The 13,785-nt window shown below is 62.0% G+C and overlaps 1 protein-coding gene across 9 annotated transcripts in view; it reads left to right on the top strand.

The window, feature by feature from the left end:
• The first annotated feature begins 6,666 nt into the window (after window positions 1-6,666).
• TNS1 (tensin 1) overlaps window positions 6,667-13,785 on the top strand; it is a 54,471-nt gene continuing 47,352 nt past the window's right edge. For 8 of the 9 annotated variants that reach the window (XM_082056727.1, XM_082056728.1, XM_082056730.1 and 5 more), the window contains exon 1: window positions 6,668-7,098. In XM_082056727.1, the coding sequence (XP_081912853.1) occupies window positions 7,072-7,098 (27 nt within the window). In that variant the 5' untranslated portion in view covers window positions 6,668-7,071. Of the gene's footprint in view, window positions 7,099-13,785 lie in introns of all 9 variants that reach the window. The other variant, XM_082056726.1, reaches the window with a different exon arrangement.

Raw genomic sequence — 13,785 nt, forward strand, 5'->3', positions numbered from 1 at the left:
CATCCAGGTACAGGATTGGGTTTTGGGGTGCAGCCCTTCTTGGAGGGCACTGACAGGGCCCTGTCTCCGGGTGCCTGGAGCAGTGTGCCCTTTGCCGGGGTGGGTGCTGTTGCATGTAGGTGCCATGCACTGCGGCTGAGCGCTGCCAGCAGCATCCACGCAGACTGGGCACCTCTCCCGATACCCAGTGCCGCCGGGGGCGGATCTCGCTGGCAGGAGGGAGCAGAGCTGAGGATACCCGGCAGTGATGTCTGTTTCTCCGGCTGCTGTGCCAGTGGAAGGGGACCCTACGGTAACCCAGGTTCTCCAGGGATCTGGAGGTGGGCATGGCGCCTGCTGCTGGGCTCCTGGGGCAGGGGAGGCTGCGTGTTTCTGAATCCCCAGGGAGCACGCGTGCCAGCCGGCTCAGAGGCTGGCATCCCGGGTGGGAAGAGGCATCTCAGGCAGGCAGCTTAGGCTGGGACGTGCTCCTGCTGTGCCCATGCCTGTGCCCATGCCTGGTTGGGCAGGAAGGAAGAGAAAAAGCCCCGGGGGGGTCCTGTGCCAGGGACCAGGCACGCGTCGGGTATCGAAGCATGCCACGGCATGGGGCAGGCACTGGGAGTGGCTGTGGCACCCAGCCCTGGCTGGGGTGTCAGAGGAGGCGGGGGCTGTGGGGACACCCTGGGGACATGCCCAGAACCCTGAGGCCTGAGTGGGAAGGGCAGAGGTAGCTGGGAGGCTTGGTGGGGCTGTGCTACCTGGGGGACCTTGTGCCATTCTAGGACCCGCTGCCACCCTGGGGAATCCTATACCATCTTGGGGACCCTCTGCCAAAGACGCCTGGGGTCTGAGATCAGAAGAGGTGGCTTTGCCTTGATGCTGGGGTGCTATGGGGAGAGGCAAGGGGGGCATGGAGTGGGGTGATGCCCACAGAATGGCAGGCAGCAGCAGGGAGCATCTGCTAGTGGTTTCCAGGCAGGAGAGAGTGCTGGGAAGCGTGTTTGTCTGGCTATCTGCCCCATGGGGATTCTCTGATGTCTGATACAAGGTTGTGCACCAAGAGGGGAGTCACACTGGTAGCCTGTGCACAGGGGCAGCCTGTGGCTTGCTCCCGTGGCCGGCTGCATTTCATTAGCCTCCATCACCCTTCCCATGCTCGCTGGAAGCTGGAGCCCCCTTGGTGGGGCTGGCTAGCTGAGGGGTGTGCTGCTGGTGGGGGCGTGCGTGCATGGGGCCAGGGCCAGGGGCCTTCTGCAGAGCTCCTTTGGGCCAGCGCCCAGGGAGGGGCTTCTCCGGCCGGGCAAGCGGCCAGCTGACTCACACGCCGGCTTGTTATTGTAGGGTCTCTGGGGAGGGCGCATGTGGGGAGGGGGCTTGGCACAGAGTAAAAATGGCCTCTTGTCTACCTGCAGCCCCTCGTGTTTAACCCCTGCATACCCAGGATACTTCAGAGGAAGGAGATGGGCTCACCCCAAAAGCACTGGCAGCTGCCCCCACCAACTTCTCCAGCTGTGGAAATGTTGTCAGGGTTTTCATGTGTCCCCCTCTGGTGGCTCCTGGCCCTGGAACCTGTCCCACCCGCTGCTATTGGCAGCGTCTCCTTGGTCCCTGTGTTTACCCCCTTGGGGCCTGCCCCAACCCCTTGTTCTGCCTCCCCAGCTTCCCCCCACAGCACAGCTGGCACCCAGACAGCTGCCTCCTGGCCCAGTTTGGGGGGAGCCCCCAGTTACAAACCCCAAACGAACTGGGTGTCGTGGGAGGGTGGGAGAGGGGAGAGATAGGTGTGTGGGTAGAGGCTGGTGGGGTGTGAAGAGTTGTACTGGGGGTGATGGGTGTGGGGTGCCAGGGGGTATCATGGGTGTGATGGGGATGGGGGAGGACACACTGGGATGTATGTGGGGGGTGCTGAGGAATGCCATGATCCTTTGGAGATGGTGAGGCAGTGAGCAGGCAGAGCTGTGCCATGGCAGGAAGGACCTGCACCCCAGCCGTGACCTGCACCCCTGCCTGAGAGACAGCAGAGGGACAGCAATGTGACCTGCACCCCTTGGTGGCGCAATGCTGGCAGGGTGCCTGGGGCCTGTGGATGGCTCTGCGGGGGGGCTGGGGCAGCCACATATGCACCAGCTGAGAAGCACTACGCTGTTCCCATGTCCATGTAAGGCCCTTCTTGTGCCCAGCCCCTTCGCTCAGGGATTTTTCCTTGCTTAGCAAACCTCCCTCCCTCCAAAGGGGATGGACAGACGGTCAGACACTGGCATGTATCTAACCTCCCCAGCCTGCCTCCTCCCTCCCTCCCTGCACTGAAACTGCCTGACCAAAGCAGAGGGGGTGTAGCTTCCTTTGAAAAATGGGCAAACTCAATAATGGAGCCCTTTCCTGGGGACAGCCAGGGTTGGGGACATGCATGGAGTGTGGGTGCCGGCAGCCTGGGGTGCAGTGCTTTCCATGGCAGTGATCAGGTGTGTGAGAGGGCATGATGAGCCCTCCTGGCCAGGATGGAAGGATGGAAGATGCTCCTGGCAGCAGGGCTGTGCAGGTGCTTCCCAAATCATGGAGCAAGGGAGGTACCGCAGGCATCCCAGTCCCCCGGGATGTGCTCATTCTGACTGGGGCTGGATTTTGCCATGATGCTGCTTGGTGAAGCTGAGAAAACACTGGGGATGATGCTTCTCCTCGTGGTGGGAGCAGGCCTGTTGGTAGCTGGTTTGGTTGGGGGACAGGGAGAACTGCACTGTTTGGCTGCCAAATTGGCCGGTGATCGCTGGTGGGTGGTTCTGGGAAGTGGCAGCTGTGTCAGCCCCTGGTCCTGGCAGGGCTACAGCCTGCCCTGCTCACCCTGTGACACACCAAGGCCCACAGGTCCTGGGGGAGTGGGGGTACTGGGCTGTGCTAAGAGAGGAAACTGAGGCATGGCACATAGCATGGGACCGAGGCCCTGGGGGCTGCCTTGTCCGCTGGTGTCTCTCCCTGGGGAGCTGTCAGTGCGTGCTGGAGCCATGTCAGGCTGCTGTGCCGTATGTGCGAGTATGTGTGTGTCTGTACATGTGAACACGTGTGTGAGTGTGCATGTGTGTGCCCAAACACGAGCGTGTTTGCACAATCATGCAGGTGCATGCATGCATGTGATCATGTATGCTCATAGATGAATGCACATGCATGCAAGAACATCCATCCGTGTGCACAGGTGTGCTTGCACATGGGCGGGTGTCACATGAGTGCGCTCCCAGCTCAGTGCCATCCGTCCCTGCTGGCCTCACACCAGGCCCAGCTTGTTTTTTGAGTGCCCCCTGCAATGGCACTCCGGGGGGGGTTGTTTGTCCATCATTAAACCGGTTGCTGGAGTGGGGCCAAAGCTGGGCAGTGAGGTGTGTCCTGGCCAGAGCAATTGCTCCCAGTGCCCGTGGCGCCAACTGGCTCTTGGTGGTTGGGGGACACAGGGGGACCTGAGCCAGGGCACACGGTACTGGTGAAGGAAACGTGTGTCCTGGCCTCATTTGGTGGTTGGAATCCCTGCTGCTTGCAAAACAAGTCAGGGCCAAGAGGGGAAACCGAGACAGAGTGGTTGGGCTCTTACAGGCAGGCTTGACTTGTGCTGATGGGCACCATGGTGCGGCCGGGGGCTCTGAGCATTGCTGGGGGGCACAGCCAGGTGGTGCATCATGGGCTCCCCGTGGCTGTGCCAGGCTCAGTGGCTGCAAGGAGGGGATACCCCTGTCCCAGCTGTACCAGGCTCATGCTAGGGGACATGTGGCTGTGCCATCCTCGATAACCACCCCAGCCACTCTGCCTGTCAGCCTCCTCCCTGTGCAGTGTAGGGGATGACATGCCAGTCACATGGGGAGCTGCCCATCCCATCCCTGTCCCTGATGCCTCGTTAAAAGCCACCCCCAAGTGCTTCGGGACAGCTAATTAGCAACATCCCTGGTCTCCACAACAGAGCAGGCGGCGGGGGGGCGGAATGCTGCAGGAATGTGTCCTTGGCCCTGGCATGGGCCCAGCTGGGTGTCAGGACAGGGGGGCTGTGGGGTCAGCCCTGCCCCAGTGCTATGCCAGGTCATGTTTGTGCAATGGGTCCTGGAGGGGGTTCTGGGTTTTTTCCTCCTGCTTTCCTTTTTCCCCTTCTTTACGTCACTGCCCAAATATTTGGTCTCTCTCAGCTCCAGGGTGGGGGGGCTGGCTCAGCTGCTCAAAGGACCTGGGGCCCTTCTCTGCACCCTCTGGGTGCTGCTGGGCACAGGGAGAGCAGGCAGGGGATTGGGGATGCTGAGATCGCCCATGCTCACTGCACTGGTGGGCACTGGCCGGAGCTGGCCTGGGAATTGTCAGCTGAGGTAGTGGGGACCACCAGCCTCCCTCCTCAGGGGCTCCCAGGGCTGGATCCACCCCCCAGGGCCCTGCAGTGGTGGGAAGCAGGATCCAGGCTGGACAGAGGCTCCTGTGGGGCATTTCTGCCTCATTTCCCATCGATTTCTTCCCTTCCCAGACCACTTCGCATCCCTCTTGTTTACCCCTCTTGGGACCTGCCCCAGGAAGGGTGCTGGGTTCCCAGGGGCACCCAGTACACTCTGTGGTATGGCACTGGCCCCAGACCAGCCAAAAGGTCTGGCTCAGGAAGGGGCTTTATGGACCCTGTGCTGATGCTTCATCTCCTCCCTGCATGCTTTTACCTCTGGAGATTACCCCCACCTCCCCCCGCTCCAGTGCCTAATCCCCAGGTCCCCCTTTTTCTGCTGGGATCTGCGGTGGTGATGCTAAAGGGTGCTTGGTTTGGATTGTGAAGGAGCTGGTTCATGTAGGGGGTGATTTCTACAGAGGTGATGGGGGGACCCTGCAGGGTGCAGGGGCCACCAGAGCCACTTGGCTGACTGACAGACCTGCTCTTGATTTTGGCCCTGATGCCTCTGAGAGATATTTGGTGGCTGGAGTTCAGGGACATTGTCAGGACTTCTCTGGTCATGTCCTGTGTAGAGGACATATCATCTCCCTGAGGGACAGCTCCCATCACCTCCCCAGGGGCGGGGACATGTTGTCAATGCCCTTTGCTCACTCACTCACTCCCATCCCACTCGGCCACTGATACTTTTCCATCTGGTCCCAGCGATTCTGCTGCTGGTGTTTCCCAGGGTCTGGGAGCAATCCCGTGGTCACCTCCCAAAGAGCTGGGGCTGAGGGAGTCTCTGTGGGGATCTGTAATGGAGCTGAGCTGGGGTCCATGCCTGGCTTCCTGGGCACAGGGTGTTTATTGTCTCTCCATCCTGGCTGCAGCACTCCCCTCTTTTTAGGATGTCTGCTTTTTGGGGGCTGTGGTGCTGTTTTGGGGTGCCAGTGGCTGTTGGGGTCCAGCCCCATGCCCTTGGGTGCTGGGGAGGACAGCAGGGTCAGCATTTGCTCAGGAGCAGGGTGAGGAGGTGCCCCCTGCAGATGTCTAGGCTCCGATGCTCTGTCCTCGGCAGCAGGAAAGGTCTCTTGGTGCTCCTGTCCTATGCACCATCCAGCTGCCCGGGAAACTAAGGCACAGAGGGGCTGGGCAGGGTCTGCTGGAGTGGGATTGCACTCACAGGGGTGATGCATCTTCTGAGAGTCTTGCAGGAGGGCAGAGGGAGAGCCACTTGCTGCTACACCCTACCCAGTGACATTCTTGGGGGTGGTGAGACAGGAGGGGTCCCAGGGGTCCTGCCCCGTGCTGGCAGAGCCAGCCTCAGCCTTTTGGCTGGGCCTGCGGCATGAGGATGGAAACGCAAACAGGAACGGGGAGGCGTTGGGTGAGAAAATGTCAACAGCACCGGGCCAGGTGCCTGGCTCGCTGCCTCCTGGGCTGGTTTGTTGCTCTGTGGGGCACTGTTGGGCGGGCTCCCCCCTGCCCCACACTGCTGGGGGTTCCCCTTTTGCTCTGGGTCTTCCCAGCACTGCATACTTGCTCGTGCATCAGGGCCAGGGCTGGAGTGCTCCCAGGGGTGGCTGGGGAGAGCAGGGCTCCATCCATCATCACACAGAGCCCCGAGGAGGAAGGGAGATGGGAAGAAAGCAAGGGGGTTGCTGGCTGCACCCCAGGTTTGGGAGAGGCGAACAGGGACTAATGTGCCTCTGCATGCCATGGGACAACTGGGGCTTTTCCAGCATTTCGGCTTTGCCTTATAATTGGGAGTGGGGGGAGGGCTGGTAAATCTTCATATCTCCCCAACACCAGGGGTGTGGGGCATCCAAGGACCATTAATTGAGCACCCCATCCTGTGTGTGGCACAGGGGGACCAAGTTGTTCCAGGGGGTGCCAGGCAGCAAAGGCCCCAAGGAGGGCCCCACATTCCTGTCCCTACCCCCCCCCCCTCCGCCAAGGGCATGGGGACACCGGTGGCGTCACGCGGGGCGATAAGGCCCCGACCCTGCTGCGCCCCGCCGCCTGTTGTGGCCCCTCAGTACAGGGTGCAAGGCACTTTGCAGACGTGGTGCGGCAGTGCAGGGAGGGGGGGGTATTTTTTGGTGGAGTCTGCGTGCTTGCCAGCACCCCTTGCCCAGGGCTGGCTGCCCGAGCCGGGCTCCCGGTTGCCTTTAAGGGCGTTTTTGGGGGAGGCGAGGGGAGCCGAGCGGGGCTGGACTTGGAGCGCGCCGTGCAGCTGGGGAGAGAGGGAAGAGGAGAAGAAAGAGGGAGAAGGAGCGAGAGGAGGGAGGGGAGCGGTGGAAAAAGCCGCCCGGGACCCCCTTCCTCCCCAGGGCTGGGGCCGGCACCCCCGGGGTCCCCAGCTCCCGGACGCCCCGGGGGTGCGGAGGGGAGAGGGCGGCCGACGGGACCCCCCTGCGCCCCTCCATCGCCGGGGTCCCGCTTGCGGGGAGCGAAACCCTTCGGTTCTCCCCCTTCTTCCCTCCCCTCCCTCCTCCCTCCCTCCTTCCTTCCTTCCTTCTCCAGGCTTGGCCCGGGGAGGGAGGGGGGCTCTGCCTGCAGTTTGCTTTCACGCCTGCCCGCCTGGGCGACGCCGGGCTCACGCCTGCCCCCCCCGGCCCCTCCGGCCGCCCCCCGGCCGCCCCCGCGCCCCCCGGGCCAGGTGAGGCTGCGGTGCCGTCCCTTTCGGATGTAGGCAGGCGAGACCCCGGATGGATTTCGGGAGCGTCATGAACCAGGTATGGGTGGACGGCGAGGGCACGGGGGTCCTCAGCCCCCGCGGGGGGAGAGATGCTGCAGGAGATGGCATCTCTTCAGGGGGCGGGGGCCACGCGTGACATCCGAGCGGTGATGGGGTAGTGCGTGGTTGGGGGCGTGCTGCCCCCCTGTGTTGGAGGGTCCCCAGTTGTCGGTCCCCGGAGGGGGTCTTGGGGTGCGGGGCGGCTTGTAGGGGGCAGTGCGGTGCTCGCAGGGAGCAGGATTTGGGGAGGGAGTGAGGGCTGGTTTGCTGCCGCCTGGGAGCTGTGAGCGGCTCGGGGGACCGTGTCCCCCGTGCTCACCTCCCCACCTCTCCGGGGCGGTGACCGGCAGGGAGCCCCGGACGGGGACACACAGGCGCTGGGGTTTGCGTCCCCTCCGGAGTGCGTACGGACCTGTCCCTGGGGAGCGAGGGCAGGGCGGGAAAGCGGGGTCCTCCCCCAGCACTCCGCTCCCACCCCGCGGCCAGGTGGGCGCTGCCGGGCGTGTGCCTGTCACCCCAGAGTGGGGGACACGGCAGGGGCAGCTCCTGCGCCGGGACACCCTGGCAGCCTACGGGTTAACCCCTCCTCCCTGGTCCCTCCGTGGGACCGTCGATGGTTAAACACCGGGTTAATGAGTGGCGAGGAGCCCGGCAGCCCCAGCGAGTGCCAGCCCCACAGGGCAGGGACCCCCGGCCCCTCGGCCGCCGCCGGGCACGCAGAGGGTTAAATCCGGCAGGGCAGGTCCCGGCGCAGATGTTTTTGGGCTGTGCTCCTGGGAGAGGAAACGGCTGAGAGAGGCATCAGCCCTCTTGGTTTTAAGGGGAAAACAAGAAAAAAAAAAAGAGAACTGTTCTGTTCTCGGGGCACTCTCGGCTGATCTTACTCCACACTGAGGTCAGCCCTCAGTGCGGGACCAGTGACCCTGCTCTGCGGGTTGGGGAGTGGCTGGCAGGGACAGGGAGATGATGCTGGCTGTGCCCACTGGGTCCTCATGAAGGGTGCGGATTGGCATCTGCTGCATGATGAATTTGGGGGTGCTGGGGGACACCTAAATAGGCACCTTGTGTCCCTACAGCGTGGTAGCACTGGGAGAGCTGTGTGTGTCCTGCCTGGAGCCCAAAGCCATCCCTAAGGGTGACACCCCCTGGGAAGTTGGGTCAGGAGAAAACAAGCCCCCAGCCTGTGCTCTCTCTAATGAAGACTCTGTTAGCGATCCTGCTGGCCCCTGTTTCAGGAAGGGCAGGGCTGGTGCTGCTCCTTGAGGCTCCTGCTCCCTGCCACCCCCCGGGCAGAGTGCTGTGCCTTGGGGCTGTGCCCCTCCCTGCCACCCCCCCCCCCCTGCTTCTGGGGTCCTGAGCTGAGGGGTCCATTTGCACCCTGGCTTTTTTGGGGCGGTTGCCAGAGCAGAGCTGTGCCCTACCCTGCGCCACTCTCCTACTTGCTTTGCCATGGTCACATGTCTGGCCTCATGCAGCCCATCCCTAGGACATCCAGTCACCATGCCAGCAGCCCCCGATCAGCACCAGAGGCACCCCGATAAGTGCTGGGGTGCAGGGAGGAGAGTGGCCCCATGGCACAGTCCCCAGGCAGGGGCGAGTGGCTCTGTCCCTGCTTCCCGCTTCTGTTTCCATACCCCTTCAATCCCATAGAAGGGGGAAACCGTTTTTGGGGGGTACTGCTCAGCAGTTCAGTTTTACTGCAGTGTCTTCAGCTGTGTCCGTGGCATCAGAACACAGCGCTGACCCCAGTTTCCATCTGCTCAAGACTTTCCCCCATGGAGGGAACCCTCAGGCTGGGCGCTGGGGGGCACAGACCCCCTGGAGCAGCCAGGGCTTATTTTAGCACTTTGACCACCCTTTGAGATGGATTATGGCTCCACAGAGGTTTATGGGTGCCCCATGGGGCAGCCCAAAGCCTGCCCTGGGATCTCTATGCCTAGGGATGGGGCTTGCCTAATGTTCCACCGGCATGGCAGAGGGGATCTGTGGGGCGGGACCCCACACAGGGCTCACTATGGGGCACAGATAGCCAGCCTGCCTGCTTATGGGCTCGTGTGCTGGGCAGTCCCACGGGAATACCTGTGCTCATGTCAGAACCCATTTGTTGACCAGTCCCATGTGAGAATCCATTCACTGAGCAGTCCTGTTTTGGAATCCCTGCTCTGGCCAATCCTGTGTGAGAATTGCTGCTCTGACCAATCCTGTGTGAGAATCACTGCTATGACCAATCCCTTGTCAGAATCCATGGATTGACCAATGCTGTGTGACAGTTTATGCATGATTAATCCCACTTGAGAATCTGTGTGTTGACCGATCCCAGGTGATAATCCATCCACTGACCAATCCCATATAAGCACTTGTGCACGAAGCAGTCCCAGTGAAGCTCTGTGGCAGAGTGTATTCCGGGGTGACTCTGCTCCTGGCTGATCCCTGGTGCAGGAGCTGCTTCCTAGCCAATCCTTGTGGTTGGTTTGGGGCTGGGAGGTTGAAGAGGGGCTGAGGGGACCTCCCTGCCCTTCCTTGGGGCAGGCTGGATGTAGAAGGCAGTGACCCCACGCTCTCCCTTGGGACAGGCTGGTTGTGGGCTCTTCATGGGACTGGGGTGAGGGGTGTCCCTGTGGTGGGGTGGCAGCCCATGTGTGTGGGTGCTGGTAGCAGGGCATGGCTGGGGCTGTGGGGTCCGTGCCAGGCAGGCACTGGCCCATGGGGCTGGATCCAGACCTGCTGCCTGCAGATGTTGCCTTTTTAGGCACTGGAGCACAGCATGTCCCTGCCTGTGGGCAGCCCTGTGCCGAGCCAGCACCCGCTGGCAGAGCAGGGCCAGCTCCTCTCCTGGGCATGAGGAGGCACCTCTGACTGCTCCAGACCCTAAAACCCCCCTTTTTCCGCCCCAAACAGGCTCAGGGCTACTGCCTTCTCCCTCTTCCCTCAGTTGTCACTTGGCAACCCTGGGGCTGATTGCTTACATCCCCTCGAGCCGGGACCTGCCCTTATTTGGGTTGAAACCAGGGCTATTTTGGTGCCGCTGCAACCCTTTGGACTTTCCTTGTGTGTTGCCTTCCCCATCCTGTCTTTCTGTGCTGGGTCTGCTGGCCTGGCCAGCTGTGGGCTGATGGGGGCTGTCCTCTCCTGGCCATGCTATGGGTCCTGGGGTGCATTGGGGTGCTGGTGGTGCTCCCTGTGGAGGTCCCTGGGGCCGCAGTGGGGTGGAGCGGCTGCTGTCCTCTCTGGTATCTTAGCCCTGACCTGCAGGGCTGGGTGCACTGGCTGACCTCTGTCCTGGCCCTGCTGCCGCCTTCCTGTTGGGGATGGGCCATGAGGTGGCTCCCCAAGGACATACCAGGAGACAGATGGAGGGGATGGGGTCTGTCCCGGCTTGGGGGACATCCCTGGCATGGTGGTGGCTCTTTGCTGTGCTATACCCTCTCTGGGTACCACCAGCATCTCTTGGGCAAAGCAGGGGCAGGGCAGCCTGATGGCTTCTGCCCTAGCATGGGTGCTGTTGGGCATCCTGGCACAGAGGTGACAGCACAGTGACAGTCCCTCGTCCAGCTGCGGGGCGGGACGGGGATGCTTGGAGGAGAGCCTGGGAGCGGTGAGACCTCCATGCCCCGGCATCAGCCTGGCCTGACTCACCACGAGCTGCCGGCCAAGCTGCTCCCCAGCCCTTTGGCACAGCTGCTGGTTCCCCCCGCCTGAGGAGAGAAACCCCAAAAGCAGCAGAGCCCCGGAGTGCTGGTGGGGGCAGAGATGGACTGTGTGGTACCAGGGTGCTGCCCCCTCCCCAGGACCCCTGTGCTGGGGGCCAGGGCTCCGCATGGCTGCCTTGCATGCTGGGGCTGTGTCGGGCAGGGTGGAGCTGGAGCGAGGGGGGAGCGGACGTGGATGGAAACATGCTGTCCTCCCGCAGGGGACTTGTTGCATAAACAGGAGATTTGCCAGAGCTGCAAGAAATGTGAGGGCTGGAGCAGGCAGCATGTGGTGAGGGCAGGGGGGACCTGACCCCTGTGCAGGGCAGGGGGGTGGCCAGGGGGACGCTCTCTGAGCCTAGACCCTATAGTCCCAAATGGCTGGCAGGGGGAAGGATGCTGTGGCTCACCCCATTGAGAAGTGGGGAACAGGGGTGTTGGAGAGGGGAAAACCTTCCTCAATGTCACCAACTTGGTGGCTCCAACCTGTCACTCACTCCTTTCCCCTTAAAGCACCTTCTGCTGTTGAGTGCCAAAGTGGATCTGCACCTCTGCCCCACACCATGACTAAGAGCATGTTCAGCAGGTCTGGAGGGGCTGGTGAGCAGGGGAAGCACTCTGAGGCCAGCTGGGGGGGTGCAGTGGCCTGTGGTTGTCCCTGGGATCCCCACTTGCCTGGAGTGAGGTCTCTGAGCAGAGAGCCATGGAGTGCATGAGGAGGTGATGCACAGTCCAGCTGGGATGTGGGTGGTGGCTTTCCTAGGGAGAAAGAGGTCCTCCATATGGTGACATGGGACCCCATGAGGTTCCCCATAGGGTGACGTGGACTGAACTGGCATAATCTCATGTGGCCTCTGTCAGTGCCACCCCAGTGTTGTCTTGTGGGACACTGATCCAGCCAGAGTTGCCATCCTCTTTGGCAACTTTGTTTCTAACCCACAGGGTGGTTTGGGCAGGAGACCTCCTTCCCAGAAGCTGGGGGAGACTAGAGTGCCTTGCTACCCTCTTTTGGGGTCCACATCCCTTCTGGGTGGGGTGGCCAGGGGAGCTGTGCCTGCCTGATGCTGGCTTGCTGTGGGGGGGTCCATGATGCTGGGAGGGTCCTTTTTGGCAACATGTCTGTGGCGCCAGCCACAGCAGCTGGGCTAGCTTGCCAGTGTCTCAATGCCTGGCTGTGGGAATCGGCTCTGGCGTGCAGGGATCAGGGAAGCTGGTGCTGCAGCTGCTCCTGGCGTTGCAAGGGTCAGCGCCGGCCCGGATATCAGCCGGCTCGGGAATGTTTATCAGAGCTCCTGGGGAAGGGAAAAACAAAAACCACCACCCAAAGGAAGGGATATGCGTCAGAGATGGGCCTGCATCACCCACCAGCAGCCAGGAGGGCTGTGCTGCGGGCTGTGGGCCAGCACTCGCCCAGCTCCAGCAGCCTGACTGGGGGGCACCCCGCATTCCCCCAGCCCACCTTGTGTCTGGTGCTGCATTGACCCAACCTGCTTCTGAATCACGGGGCCCCTCTGTGGAGGTTTGTCTCCTGCCAGTCCTGGTGGCATCCTGCGGGCTGGGGCTACAACCCATGGGGATGCTCCGTCCAGAGCAGGATCTGGTGATGTCCCTGGGCACCTCTGCAGCTGCAAGGGTTATTTTGCTGAGGGAGGAGGAAAGGTTTGGGAGGGAGGGAGATGGAGGTGGTGGTTGCAGCATGGAGAAGGCTCCAGGGTGTCTCATTACTGAGTATATGGTGGGTATCTGCATCCCTCCAGCTACACTCCATGCTTGTGAACCAGTGCTGAAGTCCCAGAGGGGCTATGGGGTACAGAGGCTGGTCCCTGAGCTGCAGCCAGTGAGGTTTGGTGGAGGAGGGCTCCTGTGGGCTGCTCTGCCTCTGGGGTGGTGTGGACAGGGGCTGCCAGGGCTTTACTGGCCAGGTGTTTACTTCTGGGCTTGGACATCTCAAGGGTAGAGTTTCTTTAGGTATGGTGACAGCTGACTGTGAGTGATGAGCCCATCCCTGGTCTCCAGGAGAAGGCTGCAGGGCATGCCCAGCCCTTTACAAGACATCAGAGAGTCCACGCCACTTGTCACTGTGGGGCCTTGTTCGCTGGGAAACTGATTTTGCTGTTAGGCAAAACCTGGATCTCAAGGCAGTGGCTTACGGGATGTGGCTGCTGGGAGGGATGGGGCTGCAACCTGGGGGGCCGGGCGGGGGGGGCTGTGGGGGGCTGGTGGGGTGGGCGGCAGCCCCGCTGCGCCTCGTTCCTCGCATTCCTGGGCAGGGCTGCCGGTCGGCGGGGTCGTGGCGGCGGGGGCCGGGCGGCAGGAATGCAAACACCGGTGGGGGGAGAAGAAAGGCCGCTGTGTCTGCTGCAGCGAGGCGAAGCCAGAATGGGGATGTGTGGGTCCCCCTCACCTTTCCCACCCCTCTGAGTGCTGGGGGATGCAGGGGTCCCTGGGGACAGAGGTGGTGGTGGTCCTGGGGTTCACTGTGATCCTGTGTGGGGCGATGCTCTCAGTGGTCCAGTGGGGCAGAAGGGATGCCCCTGCACCCCTAGGTCACGAGCTCGGCTTTCTTAGGGAGAGATCTGTCTGGTGCAGGGTGTCCCCCGTCATCTTGAACCTGAGGCATATTTGAGCCAAACTTGAGAGAGGGACAGAAGCTGAAAACAGAGTTACGTTCTTGCAGTGCTTGTAAAACTGCCTTTCTGGGATGAGAGTGCCATAACAGCCTGGGCTGGTGTCTCTTGTGGATGGGAGGGGCGGTGTTGGGTGAGCACAAGCCCATATTAGACATCAGAGAATCCGCTAGGGCAGGGAAATACAACCATGGGCACCCCAGTTTTCTCCCCTTCTCCAGCTGAAGTAGCATTTGTAGCCTGCAAACCTCCTGGTGCCGACAACAGAGGGGGGTGGGCACAGACCCTACCTGTCTGTGGGACCACTGTGTCCCATGGCAGAGGGGGTAGCTGCATATCTCCCCCCATCACTGGCCTTGGGAACTGGGG

Source organism: Streptopelia decaocto, assembly GCF_964273445.1.
Source record: "Streptopelia decaocto genome assembly, chromosome: 6".
NCBI classification, from domain to species: domain Eukaryota; kingdom Metazoa; phylum Chordata; class Aves; order Columbiformes; family Columbidae; genus Streptopelia; species Streptopelia decaocto.